Source organism: Pteropus vampyrus, unplaced genomic scaffold (assembly GCF_000151845.1).
Source record: "Pteropus vampyrus isolate Shadow unplaced genomic scaffold, Pvam_2.0 Scaffold29, whole genome shotgun sequence".
NCBI classification, from domain to species: Eukaryota; Metazoa; Chordata; class Mammalia; order Chiroptera; family Pteropodidae; genus Pteropus; species Pteropus vampyrus.
This window is the reverse complement of record NW_011888810.1, coordinates 641,930-665,947: the sequence shown is the minus strand read 5'-3', so window position 1 is coordinate 665,947 and position 24,018 is coordinate 641,930. Positions and strand designations below refer to the sequence as shown.

General features: G+C 39.2%; 1 protein-coding gene across 3 annotated transcripts in view; it reads left to right on the top strand.

Moving 5' to 3' along the window:
- CDH13 (cadherin 13) overlaps nt 1–24,018 on the top strand; it is a 985,836-nt gene that overhangs the window by 421,329 nt on the left and 540,489 nt on the right. For all 3 annotated transcript variants that reach the window (XM_011356635.2, XM_023528555.1, XM_023528556.1), the window contains exon 4: nt 16,640–16,756. In XM_011356635.2, the coding sequence (XP_011354937.1) occupies nt 16,640–16,756 (117 nt within the window). The remainder of the gene's footprint in view (nt 1–16,639; nt 16,757–24,018) is intronic.

Genomic DNA, 24,018 nt, shown 5'->3' with positions numbered 1-24,018 from the left:
ATTTTCCCACATATCCACTGTTTCTTAGACTCTCCATTTCTTTATGTAGATCCATATTTCCATCTGATATCATTTTCTATCCAGGACTATTTAGCATCCTTATGGTGTGGTTCTGCTGCTGATGAATTATTTCACCTTTTGTAGATCTGAAAAAAGTATTTCATCTTCTATTTTGTGAGACATTTTCACAGGGTTTATAATTCTGAACTGACTTTTTATTTTCCTTTGGCTCTTTTAAAGATTTGCTCCACGGTCTTCTGACTTGCATTGTTTCTGATAAGACATCTGCTGTCATCCTTATCTTATTTTCTCTATAATGTATTTTTATTCCCCTGACTGCTCTTAAGATTTTATTTTTATTACTAGTTTGAAGCATTTTGATAATGATAAAAAACATTCCAAGTGGTGAATCAAGAGAGCATCGAAACAGAGAAGATGTGAACACTGGAAAAAGAGATAAATTAACTGTGAGCTTACACAGATGAATTGAAACTGATAGTTGCTTCCTTCAGCCTACTATCTCTTCAGGTAAAAGAGAAATATCATTATAGAATGTACCCTAAAGAAAAGTGATAGCTGACACTTGAAGAGCACTATGTATACATATTTGTGTAGGTGTGTACATACACATATACACACATATAGACACATATTTTATACTTAACAACACTTCTATGGTGTAGGTACTATTAAAATCTCCATTGTATACATGTTAAAACTGTGGCACAGAATGGTTGAATAATTTTAACACATAGCTAGTAAGTGGCAGAGTGGGGATTTGAACACAGACCATCATATTAATAGCCATGCCTTCAACCACTATTTTGAACTGCCTCTTATAGCAACTGGCAGTTAAGATTACCAATAGCAAAATATTGACAGATCCAGAGGACACTTGTGTTTGTTATAAATATTTCATGTTAAAGGGGAAAAAGAATATTGCTTCTCAGACATAAAAAAAGGCTACTTTCAGAGCAATGGCCTTCTGCCTGATGACCAACCTCTGGTTTAGATATTGTAGTTCCTTCAAATAGAAAATGTCCATAATCTTAGAGACTAGACTTCTAGCTAGACACTATAGTAGATTATTGAGCTCCTACACACTTTTATCCAGTGTGTCCAACAAAAGACAGCAACTTCTGCAGGTGAAACAGAAGGAATTCACAAACCTGTCTGAACTCATGTATCAGCCCAGCCACCCTAAGAAGGAAAGGAAATAAAATCAAAATTTTAGTTGTAACTCTCTGGCCAATCTATTGCACTGATAATGATAGCCATCATTAAGTGAGATTCTTCTAGGAGCTAAGTGCCTTACTTCTATTACTTCTAATCCTTAGAAGTATGACCTGTACTGCCATTATTCCAAACCTTGTTTCTGTTAACTTTGAGCTGTTCTTTGCAAATTATGTAACTTCCCTATGTCCTAGTTTCCTTGTCTGTATCATGAGGTTAATACTAGTAATTACCAAAATGCTATTTTGAGGATTAAATAAAATGATTCATCTGTAAAGTGCTTAAGAATAGTGCCTAGCGTGTGGCAAGCACTCAGTAAGTGTAAGATGCTGGGAGTTCCTACTTTGTCCATCCAAACCTTAAGTGTCCTGCAAAACCAAATTAGTATTCAAGCCCACCATCCTGATCATTTCACTCAGGCACAGTCTGTTTCTGCTAACAGTCAGTCAACACAATTTAGCATCTCAGTAGATTATATTACTCCACACAGGTTCATTTTACCTTCTCAACTAGATCAATTTAACATTCATTCAATTCATATGTTGTTTGAGCACTTACCATGCACCAAGGACTTTTCTGGTTTACTAAGGTTAGAACAGTAAATAAGAAAGGTAAAAATCAAATCCCTGACTCATGGATCTTATGTATAGGAGTGGGAGCAGAGGTAGGGACAAAGAATAACACAAATATGTAAAATATGTGATATGTTTGATGGTAACAGTGGCATAGATAGAAATAAAGCATAGAAGAGACATAAGTGTTGGGTGATATCATGCAATTTTGGATATAGGGTCAGAGAAGACTTCACTGAAGTAAGAGTACAAGCCATAGGAATCCAGGTGTAGCACCTTCCTGGATGAGGGGTGCAGCAAGTGCAAAGGCCCTAAGATAGGAATATTTATGGTCAAAGACTATCAAGGAGGTTAGTATAGCTGGAATGGAGTCGACAAAGGGCAAAGTTATAGGAGATAAGGTCAGAGGGTGAAGGGGGGGAGGCAGACTGAATAGAGCCTCACAGGGTATCATATTGATCTTGTCTTTCACTCTGACAATATGGAAAGCCTCTGATTGTCCTGAGCGAAAGAATGACTGAGGCAGGAGTCATGTCCCATAAATGATAAACCAATACTGAAACAGAGTTTAGAACTGACAAAGTGTTCTCCCATCCATTACAGGAACCCCATGTGGGCAGGTTTATCACACTCATTTCAGAGCTGATGAAATTCCCTAATGTCACACAGCTTTGGGGGCAGAGGCAAGACAGAAACCAAGATCTCCCAACTTCCAATTCAAGGAGTCACTACAGCAGGCAGAAGCTGAGCCCTACTCATGTTTCTATTTTGAAACCAAGTCCTGCAATCCTCGTCACCATTTCCCATGTCTGAAACAGACTTTTCCTACCTCCTCTGGGTTCTTCCCCTTCTGTGTCTAACAAGCTTTAATCCTCACTGGAGTAAAACCTTAGGGTTAGCTCGTGCCTGGTGGGTAGCAGCAGAATAGACTTGATGGTACCTTCATGTAAATTAGAAAAAGCTATCTCCTTGAGGGTCACAGCCCCCATGGGCATATGGCCGCCTCACAGGGTAAATTTCAGCTCTCGGCCACCTTCTCCACGTGCCTTTGCACAGTATAAATGGCACCACTATAAATGGCAGCCTGACGTGAATTTTTATATTTCACACATCATGTAATATAGCAGAAGTCACATAATAGATACTCGATGAATCATGACTGATTGAATTCTTTCTTATTTTTTATCTCCCAGTATGAATATCCTCTATATGTATTTTCATGGTAAAAGACATAAATTAATTTATTTCAAAAATATTTTTGAACACCTACTGTATGCCATGTGGTTGTCTAGGGAATGGGGTTACATCTACGAAAATCAGACAAAATTTCCTGAATTTTGGGGGGCTTATGTTCTCGTGGAGGAGACAAATAATAAATGAAATAAATCAGTATAACTATGTTAGATTGTTATCTTGCAAAGAAGAGAAAAATAAAGTATGAGAGAAGGCATGAAGTTTTCATGAGAGAGAGAGAAATGCTAGGTAAAGTGACCAGGGCAGACTCCATAGAGAAAGTGACTTTTGAGTAAAGATCTAAATGAAGTGAAAGAGGAACTGTATTAGACAGAATAAGGGCCCCCAAGATGCCCACACCCTGATCCTTGTAACCTGCGAATGTCACCTTCTAGGGCAAAGAGACTTTGCAAATGTGATTCAATTAAGGATTTCAAGATTGAGAGATTATGTTGAATTATCCCAGTGGGCCTGATATAATCCCAACAGTCCTCACAAAGAGAGGCAGGAGGCTAGAGCCAGAGATTCGAGGATGACAACCGCTGTATTTAAAGACGGAGAAAGGGGTTGGTAGCCAGAGAATGCAGGTGGCCTCTAGAAAGTGGGAAGACGAGGAAATAGATTCTAACTCTAGAGCATCAGGAAGAAGCACAGTCTCATAACACTCTGGGAGACTTATTTGAGACATCTGACCCCGGAACCATAGGACAATAATTTTGCCTTGTTTTAAGCCACTCTTTGTTGTACTGTGTTACAGCAGCAATAGGAAACTAACAGCAACTTTGTAAATATTCAGGGAAAAGCATTTCAGGCAGAGAGGGCAAGAGGTGCAAAGGCCCTGAGATGGAATATACCTGGTGTTCTCCTGGATGCCAGTGCAACTGGACTGGGCCAGAGCGAGTCGGGGGGACTGGAGGTAACAGGGATCAGGGGCAGATTACATAAACCACCGTAGGCCAGTACAAGGACATTGGTTTACTCCAAGGGGCCCCACTGGAAGCTATGAAACAGAGGAGTGATGTCATCTAGTTCATGCCGTGGGGGGTGGATTTGGGTGGTTGGGAGCAGGGGCAGAAGCTGGAGGACCAATTAGGAGGTTTTGCTATAGTCTAGTCAAAAGAGGATTTGGGGAAGGTAGATGGGAGAAAAAAATTTAAATCATTTCTTCGATTAAAAAATTAATTAAAAAAAAGAAGATGTTGGCTTGGAATAGGGTGGTGGCAGTTGGAAAAGGGTAGGAAAGTGAGAAACAGTCGAAGTATGAATATATTTTAAAGATGGAGTTCATGGACCAGATAAAAGATAAATATGATACATGTACATTTGCCTGGAAGAGATCCTCAGTAAACTTATTTCAGTAATTAAAATTTTAATGTGGAAGATAACACACACAGAAGGCAAGACGTAGTCCAGTCTCCAATAAAGCGGTCTGGGTTCAAATCCCGGCTCCTCCAGTGATCCGAAGTGTGTCCTTGAGCAAGGTGTTTCACTTTTCTGAGTCTCAATTTTCTCATCTGTAGCATGGAAGCATAATGGTACCTATGTCACAAAGACTGGGTGGAGTATTAAAGAAAAAAGGTGTTCATAGGAATTTAATGTCTCACCCGTGGTAAGTAGTCGAAAAATGTTCCTTCTCTCATTATCTAGAATTTATAGATTTTCAAAGAAATTTTCCTATTTGTAGAATGCTTGAAGATTTAATGTGGAGAAGGGTTTGAAAATGAATGAAATGACTCCTTTCCTGTGGGGCAGGTTCACAGAATCACCAGAAAGCTAACATATTTTTCTTGGTCCGACAATAGATTTTTCTGAGCTCCATTATCAAATAGTTGTTGTATTTGTCAATCTTGACTTTGAAAAAGGAGATCGAACCATGAGTCTCTTTTTTTTTTTAATGGAAGAATGAGTATTACATGACAATTGAATAGTTATAACACACTCTTCTCTTTTTTAAGCAGCTGTTGTTGTACCATCCTAACATTAAAACTACCAGGGAAACCTCAGATGTTGGAGAATATCAAATGTGGTCTTTTTTCTTCCTTTTTTTTTTCTGGTAGATCTGACACACCTTTGAACCTTCAAAGGCTGTGGTAATCAATGTCATGGGGAGACAGGCGACTTGCATGCATGATTGTGAAGATGAATTTATTAATGTAAACTGCATTAGTGCGGAATAGTGGTTGGGGCTGAATTAAAATGTGAGGATCTGTAATCCAACAAAAAACACAGAACAAAGGGAGGGGACAGACATGGAACAAGCTGATGAAAGGTACTTTGCTGATTCGGGACTTCACTAAAGAGAGCTACATAAAAGGGAGATGGTTGCTTAAGTAGGTTAATGTAACTCTGGTGTCTTAATTAAAATGTCTTGAACAAAAGAGGAAGAGGAATAGTACCGGAAATTGGGGGGATGCTTCAGTGAAAGAGAAGAAATTTACAAAGGGGTAAAAAAGGAAATAATTTAGGTTAAACATTGAGAATAATTCCCTGAGCAAAATGATCTTGAATTCTGATCATAAAGTATATTTAAAAATTTGTTGGCAAAGAAGGCAATTGACTTTGGAGGCCAGTGTTGGAAATACCTCTCTAATTTTAGAGTTTGCAGCCATAATACATAACACCAAGAAATTAATGACCAAAACAAAGCAAGAAGATAAAAATGGGAGGAACAAGGATCTCAAAAAAAGATCAAATTCAGAGAATAAGTCCTGGTAACGAGTACTTCTGAAACATCATGATACTGCTTTAAATTTCCTGCCTCTGCTATTGTATCTGAGACCGGAGCATGCCATTCCTAAGGGGAGAGTCAATTTCACCCCTGTTGTTGGAGAATCTCAATATGGGCCCCCCTTTCCTTGGATCACCATAAGACTCTGCTGGAGAAGCTGGGTTTTCCTTAGGGTAGAAAAGTAAAGAAGCACTTGGTTCTATATTTGATAAAGTCATACACTGTTTTTCTCTGAGTCCATCCTAGAATAACCCAGTGACATTCATCATCATCCAATCTCTCCCTGAGCCAGGCATATGTGAGATCATGCCTCACTGTAGGGTGACTGTGCCATTCCCATTTGCAGCCAGTGCTGTCTTCTTCCAGTTAATGAGGTAATTCAGCAGCAAGGGAGGGGAGATTAGGTATCCCTTCCAATCTGATGATTAAATACATCAGGTGTTAAGTAAAAACTCAAGGTTTTTCCCTTTTCTAAGGCCACCTTAAGAAATGGAAAACTCAAAAACTCCTTTGGAAAAAGAAGAAAAGATACTACCAGCTTGCCATCTGATATTAGATAGTATGTATTTAACAGATAAATATTTATTAAGTTGATAATTTTTATTAAGGTTTAAAGAATGAAGTTTGCATTTGCATACTAATAGGACCTGGCAGAAACCTGAAGTTAATAGAAGGTATACAGAAACCACCATCTAACCTGAGCTGAAGACGACATACATAATGTATAATAGGCACCTCGTGTGTGTGTGTGTGTGTGTGTGTGTGTGTGTGTGCATGATATCAGTTAGGTACAGAGGACTAGGGGTAAGTGAGGAAAGAACAGCCTAGCAGAACAGCACAAATAAAGGCAATAAGTCATGTCAGAGTGTGGCATGTTTGGGCAAAAGCAATATGGTTGGAACTGCAGGAGTTGTGGCCGGAGAGACGTGTTGGTACTACTTGGGAATGCCCTGCCAGGGCGAGGTCAAATCTGATTCCAATGCCGATGGGCGATTTGGCAAAGTCACAGGTCCTTTAAAATGTTTATATCCTTTGACCTAGTAATCTCATTTTTACTAGTTCATTCTAAGGAGTCCTTATTAGAGAAAAACCAGTAAGTAAGCAAATAAAACTTTATATACAATGATATTTTATTTATACTAACAAAAAATTGGAAGCACCTAAATGTATGAGCATAACAGCAAGGGGGTGGTTAAATACCCCCTGATACAGCCACATGATGTATTGTGCAGCTACTAAAATTATGTTTACAAAATTTGTGACACGGGAGGGAAGAAAGCTTGGTGTTTATCATTAGGTTCAAAAACCAAGATACGAAATTGTTCAGACCCTTCAATTTCAACTTAAATGAAAAATATATTAAAACCTGGAAAGAAGGACACTGAAATATAATTCTGGATGTCAGATACAGGGTTGTGAGTAAATGAATTCATTTATTTATTTTTTTTAATTCTAAATAGAATAGGTTAATTATGGAAATTTTAGAAAATACATTAAAATACTACTTGCTTCCAAATTCAATCTCAGTGTGTGGGGAGGCTAGACCGGGAGTGTTGAGGTCCTGGTTGTTGGGATTCTACTATGCAGTGGTCTCGTGTATAATGGAATTAATCAGCCATGAAGGGCCTGCACGTGGGCCGCCGTAGAGGCAGTGAGATGTGATGATCGTAGCAGGGAATGTTGTACTGGAGAAGGAAAAGATGAACGCCAGGGAAAATCTCCCAGGCGGAACCTGGAGGAGCTGGCGACCACTTGGGAGTGCAGCATGGTGGAAACGAAATCAGCCATCCATAGGATATGCGTGGCAAGCCCTTCAACAGCTGAGAAAAGGGAGGCAGGCAATGTCGTGGATGTGGGCAGGAGTGGGCGGAAGAACAGGATTCTCCATTTGGTTTAGGACATACTGAGTTCAAGGTGCCTGCAGGATAGTCAGGTATCATTTATTATGAAACTTCCACAGGGAAAGCCCACTGCAAACACCCAGTAAATACCCACCGAAATGAAAAGAATTGTTTTTTCCCATGAGCGGGTTTTCTAATGGGGCTCTTTAGAAGCCAATCACACATTTATGAGCTCAGGAAGACCAGAAAGCATGAGATCTGGGGGACGTGCTCACACATCTAGAAAACATACTCATTAATACAGTGGTTGAGGCAGGAATACATGTGTGTATTAGAAAAATAGGCCCATCTGTAAAACTGCAAGATGCCTCCAGGTGCTCAAAAGTAGCTATTTAACATGAATATTTTATTAATGCCAGATCAGATGGAGGGAAATTGTATCCATTATATTCCCATCACCACACATGTGGTTGAATGGACCTCTGACTAAAGAATCTAAGTAGGTTTAAAACATTTTTCAACTCCAATGAAAGTAGCAAGTCCTAATTTGTGTTGTTACTGCTCCTGCTAGATTCATGAAATATTTCAGAGGCAATTGCGTTTTGGAAGTGTGATTTGGCGAATTTTCATCCAAAGCGTATGCTTTTGTTTTATTTTTTTAACTAGTTCAAGTGTGGGGAAGTTGACGTTTTAGAGCAAGTGGTAGAATATGTGTTCATGTTGGGGGGTTGTTTTCTTTGTGTTTTATTTTTAAGTGCAATTTTTTTCAATAAAGATAACAAATAGTAGGAAAGAAAGCCTATTTAAGACAGTGTGTTCTCCAGGGATGGTTCCTCAGCTCTAATAGGGCAGGGTCGAAATCAAGGTCTGATCTAAGGCTTTTGCTTAAAACTATTCAGTGACTTCCAGGGTGCTGAGGGTTCAGAGCACTCCCGTGTGGATGGAGGAGTCTGGCTTCTCTTCTTCCATCCTCTTCTAGAGCTTCTGGAACCTGACTCTCTCTGCTTCAGCCCTTCTGTTCTTTGGCCATCTTCTGCCTCTGTGCCTACTCACATGCTGCCCCCCAGGCCTGGAAATCTTCCTCTTCATTTCTCTTTACCTGGATAAATTCCAGTTGGTCTTCAGGTCTCAGCTCAATTGTCCTTTCCTCCGGAAAGCAGTGGTCTTCCGCAAGCTGTCTAAAGGGTTGTTGCCAAGAGAAAAAGTCTGAGATATTTGAAGCAGCTGGAAAGTGAGAGAAAGAGACAGGAATAGGTAAGCAGTTGCTAGCTGTGAGCCTGCCTGCCTTCTGATTGTTTGTTGGAGCTTTGAGCCCCCAGGCATCTGTTAGCCAGCCACCAGACCACCGCATCCTGCTTGTGCATGAGCAAGTCAAGACTGTTGATTGTAACCAATCAAAAGCAGTAAATATTTCTTGTTATAGACTGTGCATCTATCATAGTACTGGCCTGCTTTTTTTTTCTGCTCCTATTATCTGTAGCCAGTGTAAAGTATTTCAATGCAATTTATATATTTCTTCACCGAAACATAATATATAAGAGAGCCTGTCCACTCCATGCCAGTGGACTTGTTGCTTTCTCCATCTAGCACTGCTGCTGGTGGTTTAGACCTCTTGCTCCCAAACCTCATCCTTTTCTGGCTAGCATTTGGCTCAATAAACCCTTTCAGAAAAGCTTTCAGCCATGCAAGTTTTGTTTTGTTTTTGTTTAACAAGATGAATTTTCTAAAAAAAATTTTATAGATTCAGTTATTTCATAAAGCAACAAGCACCCTAGGATGAAAGAATCCAAGCTGAATGTGGCAATTGTGTTATTATACAAGCTATTTCTGTATTGAGGAGGAAATTGAAGTGAAATCATAGGCATCCTCTTCATTTAATTATTAGATACAGCTTTGAAGCGAATACACTGAACCAGACACTATGCTAACCCTATTACCTTGATTATTCTAATTCTTAAAATACCCCTATATTTATTTAATAATTTTTTTATTTAATAATATTTTTAAAATACTTTTTGAACACCTGCTATATGCCTGGCTTTGGGCTAAGAACCAAGGAACACAGCAGCAAACCAGGATGACTTGGTGCCTGTCCTCAAGGGGCTGGTAGCCTGTGTGGAAGGTAGACATCGATAAACTGATGACACTGAATGAGTGTGTAATCTGAAGCTGAGATAAGGGATGTAAAGGGCAAGCAGCAGGCAATCCCCATAGCAAAAGAGACAGAAGTGTCTAAAAGTGGTGCTTGCTGAGAGTAGAAGGATGGGGAGGGGCCAACCAGGCACCAGAGGGGAGGGAAGAAGAGGGGAATTTCTAGGTGTAAAGCCCTCAGGTAAGCATTTGCAACCTGAGGATCCAGATGGGCCTTTTGTAGCAGAAGCAGAGCCGAGGACAATCAGGACACCTGACGTCAGAGACAGCACTGGGAGCCAAACCCATTGGCCCTTAGGGGCCTTGGTAACAAGGGAGGCTTCATCTTTTGACAAGGGGAAGAAACAGGGCATTAGTGAGGGGAAGGGGAATGTTTCAAATATCTTTCCGGCTGTTGGACATAGAATGTCTGTAGTTGCCACTCAAATGGTGAACTCCTCCGATGAAACCTTTTCTCCACTGACTACTTTAGCCAAAGAGATGTCTTTTCCACCTAAAATATACATAACAGGAATGACTGCCATATTCATTACATTGGAAATTTATTACTTCCTGGTAATCATTCAGATGCTCCACTATTGGACCTTCTATTGAGAGGTTTCTTGTTTTGAGATTGGCCATACTCAAAGTCCCTTTCAATAATGACTCTCATTATTGGAAAAATTTGTTTCTTTTATCACTGGTGATCACTTCTAGAAAAGCACATCTATATGGGGAGTCTAGGGAACAGTAGTTTGCACCCATGTTTTCCAGTTATATACCAGCAGCCCTTGACAAGCATGTGTGGTATAATTTATAATAGCAGACTGGCTTCCTCTACCCTGTGAATCCACCTGCCATGACTTCCTCCTGCCCCACCTTTAAAATTAGCCCCATAACACCTGCTTTCATACTATGAGATAATATGCAGGACTGAAAGACAATTTCCATGTCATCCCATTTTAGTTTCAACGTAACTCTGTCCAGTAAACCTATAGCAGATGACGCAGCTCAGCTGACATATAGCCTCCAGAATAATGGGAAAATAGATAGCTGGAAAGGAAGCAAACTTAGAATCTTGGCTCTCCAATCTCCAAAATTTGCTGCTGAATGTTTGGTGTTTGTTGACTGTTTTTCCTTAAGTAGGCAAACTTCAGCCCCAGGAGGTAATAAAGCAAACTTTAAATCTTGCCTCAGGTACAGAAAAATTGGCTGAACCATGCATTTGATTGCATACAAAAATTCAAACTGAGTAGCTCAGAACTCTCCTCCTTAGCAACTTTCAGTACAATGAGATCAGCTATAAGAATGAAATAAATTGAAGATTGATTTTTGCAGTTCCATTCATTTGCAGAAATTTGCAGACAATTAAGCCATCACCCTGCAGTGATGTAGTAACTGCTCCTTTTAGCCAGAGGCTGATTGAGATTTGCTATCTATCTCTGCCAGTTGTGATTCTCCAGTTACACCTGACTAATAAGGGCTAAGAACTCTCACCTCATGGTAAAGGTAGTCGCTGGCAGCAGCCTTGGGGAGGAGAAAAGCATCACGCTTAGAGCAGAGGCTCTGGAGTCACAGATTCCTCAGGTGCCATCTCTCATTTAACAGCTAAGTGACTTTGGATGAGTATCTTATACCTTTGAACCTCAAGAAGACAGGCATGGTGGTTCTACCTGTCAGTTCTTGAATGGATTATATAAGGTAATATTACAATGTGCCTAGACAGTTTTTGAAGAAATGAATGAATGAATGAATGAATGATTCTTTCTCTCCTTTTCATGTTCTTCATTCTTTCTACCTTCCTCCTTCCCTGGGGACCCATACTTTCCTCCCATCTTAAGCCCCTCCCCTGTCCCTCTCAGTTTCAGGGGTCTCCTTTTTACTTCCTATGTGTTCTTGGGGACTGTGTTGATGTGACACCCCCAGGTATCATGAAACTTACTTTTAATGTGCTGCCAATTTCTCCTGAGATTGAAAAACAGGGAGGAAAGCAAATGAGATTGTAAACTCAAATACCCTACAACAGAAGGAGAAAGGCTCTGGTTAGCCTATAGTAGATGAGAGGTGTTTATGCAAGGTTGGCAATTCTCCTGTAATAAAATCCAGAATGAGTCAATCTCCCTGCGGACACAGTTGTGTCCCTTTGACTTAAGCAAGATTGGATGAGGCTGCTGTAGGCCTTGGGCTGTTCCAGGTTCAGAGACGTGACAAATCATTGTCCAGTGACTGCAGGTTTGTAGAGAGAGACCCACGAGAGGCACACGGCCAGTTGTTCACTCTCCTCTGCATGCCTTGTGTGTGTGTGTGTGTGTGTGTGTGTGTGTGTGTGTGTGTGTAGAGAGAGAGAGAGAGACAGAAAGAGAGAGAATGAAAATGTGCTGTATGTATGTATCTGTCCTTGGGTCTTGGCATGTGATATGTGTCTACTGTGTGTGAATCTGTAAGTGAGCGTGTGTGTGTATTTGTTGTATATGTACCTATCAAATGGATTCTAGGTATGTGTGTACATGAGCATTTGTGCATGAGTGTTTGTGTTTAATGAGAGAGAATTTTGACATCAGCGTGCATGCATCTAGTGATTCTGGAAATCTGGAGGAGGCTGTGTATCTAGGTGTATCTCTTTAAGATCTGGCCCTAGGCCACCCACAGCTGATTACTCACTCTTAAAAGGGACTGAGTGGCTTGTCCTCATTTCCTCACCTCCGCTGTTCTGGCATTAATAAGACCCATCCTTCACTTTCGCGCTGTTCTTTGGAGAGCACAGACAGACCGCTTCCATGTGTAATTTCTCATTTCATTCTGATAACCAAGAATGCAGCAAGTGATTCTCTTTTACAGCTGAGAAATTCCCCTTAAACCTCTGCCTGTCCTCAAGGAAAGCAACTCTCATCCTCCTTTCTCAGGCTGACTGTGCTGCTGATCCACTCCCTTCCCACCTCCTCCGGCACCCATCTCCATTCTGTGTCTTCTCTCACCCAGCACTGCAGCTTTCTTCCTCTGGCCCCTTTCTCTTCAAGCTCCCCCACCCTTCCTGGTCTCCCCTGACATTCCACCCTAACACAATCTTAAAGCTACTCTTCCTAAAATCATCAATTCCCTGTTCATCATCAAGCCTAAAGTCCTCTTAGAGTATTCAGCCTGTCGGAGGGGACATCTGCATTGTGTAATATGGCCATGCACTCTTTCCTTTTTGAAATTCTCCTCTCTCAGTCCTTCCGATTTTTCTTCTTTTGCCAACTAACATTTCTGTGGCCTTTGCTGGCCTTTTAGAAACCCACCGAATGGTTGAGTTCCTCCGTTTTCTCTCTTCACATAATCCAGCATCATCAGCTTCCTCTTCACATCCAGCAACTCTTGTGCATGGGTGACTGACGTCTCTACTCCTGATTCATCTTTCCCTCCTGAATGCAACTCTTTATACACCCTCTAGAAATCTCTTGTGGCTGTTCAATGACCCCTCGAAGTCAATCAGTCTGTACCACCTAGCATCTGTGCCCAGATGGCTTTTTTTTCTCTTTGCCCCCACTATCCTAATGGCAATGCCAGAAGGCAGGAAGTTCTAACACAGCCTCTTCTTTACCCTTATGTTCTGGTCTTTCCCACACTCTTATCTCTTCTCTATCTGTAAACATCTCTTGAATTGGTCATATTCTTTTTATCCCCACTGCTTGTATCTTGTCTTTCCTTGAGGTTATGGCCAGCCTGGTGCATTCAGAGCCTTCACGCATGGATTGACAGATACACACACACACACACATGCAGAGTTGAACATAAATATGGTTTCACACATATGTGCCTAGATATGCATATAGTAAATGATTGTCACTCAAATCAGATGCTATGGCTCCTAAATGATCCCAGTCACACAGAAGCACATGGCTTCAGAGCACACAGAAAAACTCATTAGTACAGATACAATCAAAGGTGAACACAGTGGCCAAATATACAGGTAGACATTTGTCAATAAACACATAGTTATAGATATACGTGTAAATCACTGACAAAGAAAGAAGCAGAGTCACAGACATAGAAACACATCATGGACAAGTATTCATTGTAAGGCAAAAATTGAGAATTGGGGAAAAAAATGCCGTGGGTCATCCCACCGTGGTGGACTCAAAGTCCCTTGCGGACATCTTATAATTGGTCACTCTACTTCCCATCTCTCTCCCTTCCAGATGCTATTTCCCATCCTGGGACTCAGAGCCTCCTTTCTTTGTTCTTAGGCACATTAGACCCAGGGGTTGACACAACTGTGCTTGTTGCCAAGTTCCTGGGATGCTGTGCGAATTGAAGAAATAGACTGGCAGTTGCAGGTTTGGCTATATCTTGTGAGCTGGGAGCACATCAAAAGTCGGAATGGGGACTCAGGGACTTGAGCACTCTCTGGGCACTCATGAAGCCAAAAATAGCACCCATTCACAGACTTACCAACACAAACAAGTCCTTCACTGCAAACAACGGGAAAGTTTGCTATTGACTATGCAGTATGCTTTGCATTACTTTAGATACATTTACACATATATCGTCATAATGAACTAAAGCCTACATACATTTGGCTGTTATAGAGCCCAATCACTAATCCCTTGCATTTGCATAGAACTTTAAATCTTTTCAAAGTGCTTTCCTAGACATTCTTTCATCTGAGCCTCAATTTTTTTTATTATAAATGAGATTCATATATTGCACATATTTTACATATTTTCTATTCTTTTCTTGTTCCCTAATAGACCAACAGAATCTTCATAGATGTTACACGTCAGTGTTTTATAAATGTAATCCTCTCCGTTTTTCATTGTCTTTTTATTGTTCCATACTCTTTATGCTGTTTTTTGCTTGGTTGGGTTGGGTTATATATATATGTATTTTTTTTGGTTGGTTGGGTTATTGTTGTTGTTTTAATCCTTCTTACTTTCACCTCATTTTCTTTTACATATACATGCTCCAATTTTCTATCTTTGCTTGAATATTGTTTCTTTGGCCTTCCTAGAGACCAAAGAGTGTTTTATTTGGACTTATTCATTGAGATTTTGAATATTATTTTCTGTGTTAAAAATAGTTTATATAAAATAGAGGGCATCCAATATGGTATTCTGTATTTTCCTACACATGTTATTTGTATATTCTCTCTGCTAGCTAGATGAATTGGAGCAACTAACATAACCACTAAATTTGATATTCCTCATTGGTTTAGGAGGGTAAGAATTCCTTGGGAACTTTATTGCAAATATTAGAGTAGATACATCTAAAGTGCCTAGTACTTTGCCCAACACACACTTAATAAACTGATACTATGATAGTAGTTCGTGGTGGTAATTGTGGATGCAGTCAAATGATGACAATGTGATTAGAACATGGGCTTCACCACTGCCATGAGGGTCTCCCACTTATGGACCCAAATTTAATTTTGTCCTGTGGTTGAACATTTAGGTTGTTTGCCACTTTTGCCCTTTATAGGTAATGTCTCACTAAATTTCTTCCTACATACAGTTTTATTCTTCTTTTGAATTTAGTATTTGCATGTATTCCTAGGAGTGAAATTACAGAGTGAAGGGATATGTACATTTGTAAGTTTCTCAATAGATAAACATTGTCCAATTGCTTTCCGCAAGAGTACCATCAGGTTACACTCCCACCAACATCAAGAGAAAGATTATTTATAGCCTTAGCTAACATTGTTTCCTATTTGACTTTTCTTATGTAGATTTCCTTTAAAACTATGATATATATGTATATGTGTGTATATGATATATATGTAAGTATAAGTATATATAAGTCTATGTATTTATATATGTATGTATACACACACATATATACATACACACATACATACCATATATACATACATAGACCTATGTATACATATACTTCTATGGAGCATGTGTCAATGATAATATTTAAATATTATTTGCCACATTATTTTAATAAGAATCTGTTGTCCAAAGTTTGAGATGCTTACTTTTCATGATATATAAGATCATTTTAGTTAGTAGGTGACATTAAGTAATACTGGTTTACATATTGAAAATGATATTCTATTTTCAGTGCTCTTCGGTCCTCTGATCAGATCAAGGAGAAAGTCTCAGCTGGATGCTAACAACACTTTAAGATCCCTCTAGTCCTTTATTATCTTCTTTTTGAAAAAGGAGCTTTTTTCCCTGGAGTTTCTAGCTCAAATTTAATAATGTCATTTGGCCTTCAATATGTTTATTTTTATGTTTTCCTACTTTTTATAACAAGCAATATTGGTACTTTATTTAAAATATTGATATAACGGGAATTGTGGACATATTAATTTCACCAAAAACGTGAGTTACAGATGGGACAGAAATTCTGACGGTGGCGTTCCCGTGATTGAAGTGTGGGGCACATTGCCAGGAAGTGCACCACAACAGTCCTCTCGCTAATTATGACAACAAAGGGTCCTTGAGAAAACATGGACCACTGCTCTCCATAATGCCTGGCAGTTTGGAACTTTGTGATTGCCCCTTCCTCCCTATTCACTTGTGAGTGTGAGGACCTTGCATTTGGCCATGAGGACAGTCATTTTTATATCCAGTGAGTTCTGTGGGTTCCTGACCAGGTGAGTAATTTCCTCACTTGACAGATAAAGAGTGGAGATGCATAAGCACTAAAGGATGTATAAATCAAGACTGACATTATGAATAGAATGATTCAGAAAATGAAATTAAATAGCTTAATGATAGTCATTGTGAATCACAATGTCAGCTTTAGTATAATTCTAAGGATGTACTTTCTAACGCTAATGAGGTTTGATAGAATAAAATTAACAATGTCCAAACAGCTGTATTCCTTCACAACAAAGAACCATATCTCAGAGCAAACTGATACATCTTCTCCATGGGGGATTTTGGTTGATTGATTTTGTTTTTCTCTTTTAGGATATATTTAAATTTGCAAGAACTTCTCCCGTCCCAAGACAAAAGAGGTCCATTGTGGTATCTCCCATTTTAATTCCAGAGAATCAGAGACAACCTTTCCCAAGAGATGTTGGCAAGGTAAGTCAGACAAAAGACAAATGACAAAAGCATGTTTTTATTAAGAGATGAGCGTGCATGAAACAGGCTGACTGTGGCTGTCTAGGTGACCAGCTGGAATTGGCCTCAATTCCTCTATGACAAGAGGCCAAACAGTTTTACAAAAAAAAAAAAAAGTCGGAAGTTTATCGAACAATAAAAAAGGAATTTGTAAAAAAACAACTATAACAACAGCTTTGAATATCATGATTTGGAGATCTATGTGGTAGATAATGATGCTGAAGTTGTGTCAGAAAAATGTCATTGGTTAAGAAATAGAGTAGGTGATGTCAAGGCAACCCTTCAGATAAGTTCTTATTATAGCAGTATGATATTTGTGGCCTTTTAATTTAGATCCTAATTTGCAAATGTGTTATTCCAGGAGCATCATTGGGTCAGCTTTCTAAAAACTAAACCAGATCAAAGGAACTAAATCATACCAACCAGATCCAGAAAGTACTGTTGCGTAAATCAAAACAAAAACTTTTCCAATAAAAAGTATTCACTGTTAAGTCAACAGAAATACCGATGTGCCTGATCAACACATTCTTTCCCCATAGGAGAGTCAACATGGAGAATTAAATTTTAACCTGTTTGTATTTTTTGGTGAACTTGAAATTTGAACAATAGTGCTCAGTTGAATGAATAATCTCAATGACTGGTGCTATTGGACTATTGAGTCATTCATTAAATGAATAAGAAGCACTTGTTATATTCTGGATGTCAAGATTGGCACTAGGTGAATATAGATGTGAATGAGCATACAAGCCCCTGTTGTGATAGAGCTTATTATATTCTAGCAAGGAGACAGATATTTCAATGAGTAAATAAATAAACAAGAAAATTGCAAAGGATAACAAATACTATGGAAAACAGAAACAGGATGATGTGAAAAAGAATAAATGGCAGGACCAGGGAGTAGAGAGAGGAGGGAATCTTTACGCAGATGGCTGGGAAAGGCTGGTCAGAGTTACTGACACTTGAGAGGAGACTGGAAGGATGAGAAGGGGACAAGCCATGGGAAGAGCTGGGTAAACTGCATTCTCGGCAGAGAGAACTACATGGAAAGGCCTGGAGATGGGAAACAATGGTACATATCTTAGGAACAAATTGCCTGGGTGGCTGCAATGTGGTGGGAAAAGAAAAAAGTGGTAAGAATTGAAGTCAGAGAAGCTGGCCTGTCATAGGAGCCTGGAGGCCATGGTGAAGGGTAGGGATTTTGTTGTGCATGCAGCAAGAAACCACTGGAAGGTCTTCACAGTGTATGTGTGTATGTGCGTGTGCACGCACGTGTGTGAGTGTGTGTGTGTGTGCACGTTGAATGTGTGTGAATGTGTGTGAGGGCGTACGTGTGCGTGTGGTTTGAAAGATCTTTCTGGCTGCCTATAGGAATGGTTTGTGGGAACAGAGTGATAGGGAGGAATGAACACAAAGAGACAGGCTCAGAGGAGGGTTTTATAGTGATCTGGGGGAGAGGCGAGGGTAACTTGAACTGTTAGAAATCCACTTCTATAGAAAATTGGAAGTATTGATAATCAATACCCTAATAATCACCATATCTATGATTTTAAACTACTACCGCATCAGATGTCTTTCTTTAAGTAAAACCTTGCCAGGAGTGCAGGTTATGATGTAAAGGGAAGAAGAGCTGTTCCAAGTGAACCGTGGTGGGGCTGATGAGCCCCGCCCCTTTAGACAGCCCTAGGGCTGTGATGGCTTGGCGTAGTTTTCCCCGAAGCCAAGAATGATCAAGGTCCTCAAGTGTGGATTCTTCCTCTAAATAGCTTCAGAGACATAAGTTTCGTGGTTATTCTTTAAGCCTGGTGTTCTCACCCCTCACTGTGAATCAAAATCACCCAGGACAGTTAAAATACAGATGCCAGGCTCCACTCTCAGAGATTGATTCAGTTGGTCAGTAGCTGAGGACAAGCATTAGTATTTTTTAAAGATCTCAGGTAATTCTCAATTGCAGCCAAGATTGAGCCAGCAGCATCAGCATCACCTGCTTCCTTGCTAGAACTGTATGTTCTTAGGTCCCACCCCAGGACCACTCTTGGAATAAGGCCAGGAATCTGGTGGGGCATGCCTTTCAGGTGATTCTGAAGCACACACAAGTTTGTGGAGGTCTGATCTAATCCTCTCCTGTCTACCATTAATACTTTCAGCGTTGGAGTTTCAAGTCCATTAATTAGATTATAACAAGAGTGATCATGCATGCGATTTGCTCAGAAAATTGGTTGTCTTGCCATAATTATTAGCACCACCTTTCCCCTTAAACGTGTCCAGATTTGGACGTTAAATTTTATGTGGTCATCCTAAAGCTTCCTTCAATCCTTCTTAGTATATTCGAATAGTTTTCATAAGACTCTTTCCTTGAGATAATAATGGGTCAATAAGCATGCAGCTAACCAGGATCATCTTCTGCATTGTTTCTTATTTGTTATAGCCTCAAAACACAATTTTGTTTCCAAGCTGAGTATTCCTCTGTGCTTAGTCCCTTATGTACTGCCCACATGGGCTGTCAACCTGGAATCTCTACAAATCAACTGTTTTTCTAAATGTGGTAGTCTGTTAACACTGTAATGTGTGAAAGTCTCCCAAACCTCCATATGGTTTATGTAGAATAACTGCACCGCCTTCCAAAAGTTATTTGTTTTTCCATGCTTTTTATGCCTTTGAGGGAACATTTTTTTCTCTTCGTGTTTCTTGCTTTTATTCATTCATCTTATCCTTTTCTTTATATCTTTTACCATTGTCATCTCTACCAGTAACTGACAAACAGTGCTCTGAAGAGCTGTGAGATCTTATAGGCATCTTCAGGGAGTGCTAGGGAGGTAGAGAGAAGGGAAAGGAGACCAAAGAGGTAGCACTCTGGCCTCCACATATCATTCTTATCCACCCAAACTGTCTGAGTCAGGGAAGCTCTACTTTTATAAATATTCCATATTAGACTTCAGTGTAGAACGCCATTTAAAGAGATTCTGTGATTATAAAAGTGTAAAGACACTTGTCTTATTTTGGGTTCCCCAAGACAGGAATTCAAATGCAGCTAGTTTATTTAGGAGGTCAAGAGAATACTGGTAAGGGAGAAATGAAGTAAGATGGGGAAGGGAAGCAGCCACTTGAGAGGCCTGTTTATCAAGGCAACTACCCCTCTGAGTGAGTGAATTGTAATCCTATGAGGGAAAAGCTAGGAAGTTGTATAAAGCATAGTCTTGGGGTTATTCTCTCCACAGGGAAAGGAGCTAGGGTGTTTATATGCCAGGCCCACCAGACTTTGAGGACCACTCCTAGAGGTATAATTCTTCAGTGCATCTGGCCTGCCCTGTGCTCTGTACACAGGCACAGGGCTTTTTGAGACTTGGAGAAGAGCCTTCAGGCAACAAGCTACGTGGCAGCTAGAAGGCTTGCTGATGCCCACTGAAAAGGTGAGGTCCAAGGGACAGGACAGGGCACTTCTGTGCCATCGCTAAACTGGATATAAATTCTTTTGCTTTACAGGCTAGGTTTTCTCTGTCTTTGTCTCATCCTCTGCTCCAACTTCATTTCTTGAGGTACCTTTGTTGTGTCTTAGGCCTTTGAAACCACTGTACTTGCTTTTCTCCATTAATAAGTACTCACTGCATCCCAGGAGGGAAAATCTCTAAAATTCAACCCAATTCATGTCAACAAGCATGTATTCAGTTTCTGCTATTTATAAGGCACTCTGCTAGAGGCTGGGGATTTAAGGACAAAAGAAAGCAATCCTTGATCTTGTAAGATTACAGAAGAGTGGAAAAAAATTATCACAAATTTATTATTTGCCCAGTACTGTAAATTATAAGCACTTTTCATCTATTATGTTGAAGTCTCATAATAATAACCCCATGGGGATTATCTTTGAATGCGCCAAATGTGAGTAATGAGATTCAGAGGGATGAAGTAACGAATCCTAAGTCACATAGTCCCTTCATAGCAGAGACAAGCTTTGTAGCAGCTCCTTGAGATTTCAAAGTCTGTGTTCTTAACCAATATGCTCAGGGCTACTAAGTGCCATCTGAGAATTCTCTTTCGTGGAATAAAATATCAATGATGACAATTGTTCTCTTTAAAACAGCATTAAAATTAAGTTTAATTCCTTGAAACACACCAAAAAAAACTTGGACTGAGAGTTGATCAATGGATAGATGTATGTATGATAAAACAGTAAATTGTTAATGGTAGAATCTAGGTGATGGGTGAATGCTCAATAGCTGTAAACTCCTTTCTACTTACCCATATGTTTAGGAATTTCATAATACTATGCTAGAAAAAAGTTTAGCTAAATATAAAATCATGATAAACAACACAAGAGTTGGCATGCTGGCACAAAGGTGGCACTTTTTTGTTTTGCATTTCAAGTGGGTGAATGCAGACTAAGTATCTGTTTGTTTGTTTTTTTAATTTTTGTCATGTTTTATGACAATCCGAATTCCTTTAAAGAAGGAGGCCCATATATGAAAGGGTAAAGACATCAAAAGCAAGATGCTGCAGCAAATTAGCCCTCTGTGGGGGGTTTTCTCAGTTCAGGGTTGTGCCATGTCGAATTGTATATTCACAGAAAGGCTATCCAGGCAGCTCTAGGGATTAGAAACAGTTTTGACTGATGCATAATTTTTCTATCTGCCAAATAAATTAGTTGGTAAGTAGCTAAATTGCTAGAATTTGGGGGCTGCCCTTCCTCAATCATATCTCTCAATGTTTTTGAAAAAAAGGGTAAAACACCCAGTCGTGAATATACTTCTTCAAACCTGTGATTTCCTTCTCAGTTTTGAATTCTAGACAGCAGGGTGGATTTGAGAGCGTGTGCCCTGGCAAGAAATGTGTAGTTCCCAACGCATGCCTTTTTTTTTTTTTTTTAATCTCCCCCTTCAAAGTGTGACCATTTCAAAATTTGGGCCATAAATAATTTCTCAGTTTTACCAACTTTCACTGATAAATATTTGATGGCATCTTCGGAGAATTTTGAGTTCTCGGTCTCGATTGATTGAGAGCAGGGGACTTTAAATCTGTGAGGAAGCAAGGAGGTCTTTGGGAGATGTATTTTATTCTGTTTTATATTAAGTTTGAAAGACAAGTCATTTATGAAATGCTTATTAGAGATTCTACTTTCATCACAAACCCTTTTCATCAAAACCAATGAAAGTACATTTTACTAAAAATCCTTTTTTTATATCTCCTATAAATTGGTAGAATGGGCTTTTAGAAGGACATTTTTAACCCAGAATGGAAGAAATATGTAATTGAACCATGTGCTCTTTGTAAAAGGAATCAACATAGATCATTAGACCAAATCATGAAACCCACTGAACCAGGACTCACTTTGATTGTCTCATGAATGTCAGTCACGCATGAGGGTAATCTATGGCAGTTCCTAAATATTCCTCAGAGTTCTGGATATATGGTTTATTAGAGGTCTTCCCATATCCAAATACTAAGTACCCCTCATTTATGCCCACCTATGCAAATTGGTGCTAAGGAGCATAATGTTCTTAGGATTAAACTTGTTTTACTCATGTACTAGTCATTTGCATCACTTTAGTAACTCATAAGTGCCAAGCTGCATCCCCAGAAGCTAGACCAGAAAAGTGATACCGATCCCCAGCAATTGTCCATCTCACTCTCCTACTGAAATGTAGGCTTAGCATCTCTTACTCCTTCCTTTTGCCTGATTTGTCTCATGCAATCACCATCAGCTCTCCGCCGCTGCTTCTCAGCTCTTATCCAAATCTAACTACGTGCCTCATCTCAGAAATTTACATCTGTTTAATTTTCCCCTTTTAAAACAACTGACAGTTTTATTCAATAACTAAAACTTACCATTAGCAAGTGTATAGGAGAGAAATTTAAATATAAGGGACCTAAGATGTCCAGAAGGTCAATATTCGAAAAATTCTAGTTGAGGCGAACAGCAGAATTTATTTCTATATTAAGCAATTCCAGCTGTACATGTGTCTTTCCTATTCCTGTGGCCTTGAATTCTTACCTCTTCCCTGGACACACCCTTTTCATCCTTACTCCACAGGGGTTTCCTTATTTACATTCTGAGGCTGCACTGTCCAATGGATCATTTTCACCACTGCAGAAAGTTTTGTGTCTACACTGTCCAATATGGTAGCCACTAACCACACGTGGCTATTGAGCACTTGAAATGTGGGTAGTGCAATTGAGGAACTGGATTTAAATTTTTTATTTAAATTTAATTTTAATTTTAATTTAAACTTGAAACCTACCACTTGACTCAATTATTAGAAAAACTTGGCATGTGAATCTACCTTTACAACTGTAAATTTTAATCTAAATACAGATCAAAATTTTTTGCTGAAAATATAATGTCCAAATTGAGATGTAAGTGTGATATACACACAGGATTTCAAAAACTTAGTAAACATGTAAAAAAATAGAAAATATCTCATTAATAATTCTTTGGAATTAAAATATTTTATGTATTTGGAATAATTAAAATTAATGTCGTGTTTTCTTTTTACTTTTTTAAATGTGGCTACCAGAAAATTTTAAATGATTTATATAGCTTGCATTATATTTGTACTGGGCAGTGCTGGGCTAAAGCCTATTTTTGGTACAGTCTCCGCCATGGAATTTTTGTTTGATCTCCTTTACACATTGTTTATAATTCTTTGATAACACTTAATATATTTTGAGCAGCAACATACTTTTGTTTGTATTTTTCTTCCCATTAACTATGATTTATCAACTGTAGTGGTTCAGTACAATGCCTAACACACAGTAGGAACTCAAGTGTTCTTTGACTTGAATTCTAGCCAGGTCTGTGGTTGGCTGGATAAGACGTTCACTGGTTACTGATTAGTTAAAGTGATCATACCCTGGTTTGCTGTTAGAATGGAATTAATAAACCATTATATGATCAGTCTGGATATTTCCAGTAAATTTTAATTTTTTATAATGGCAGTAGGCTGCCAGATAAATTGCTTGGCAGTCAACCATTATGTCAGGTCTCATAAGCATTCTTAGCAGATTGTGACAGATTTGATATTGATGGATTTGTGTGTGTGTGTGTGTGTGTGTGTGTGTGTGTGTGGAGAGAGAGAGAAAATCCATGTGTGAGCATCTGTATTTCTGAATTCGCTCATACATGCAATGATATTTTAAATTCACTTAAATAAAAAAATCAAAACTTTTATGTTTATTCACAATTGAACAGTTAATTCTAACTTAATTTGGCTAAGTCTAATAAAAGCTGATAT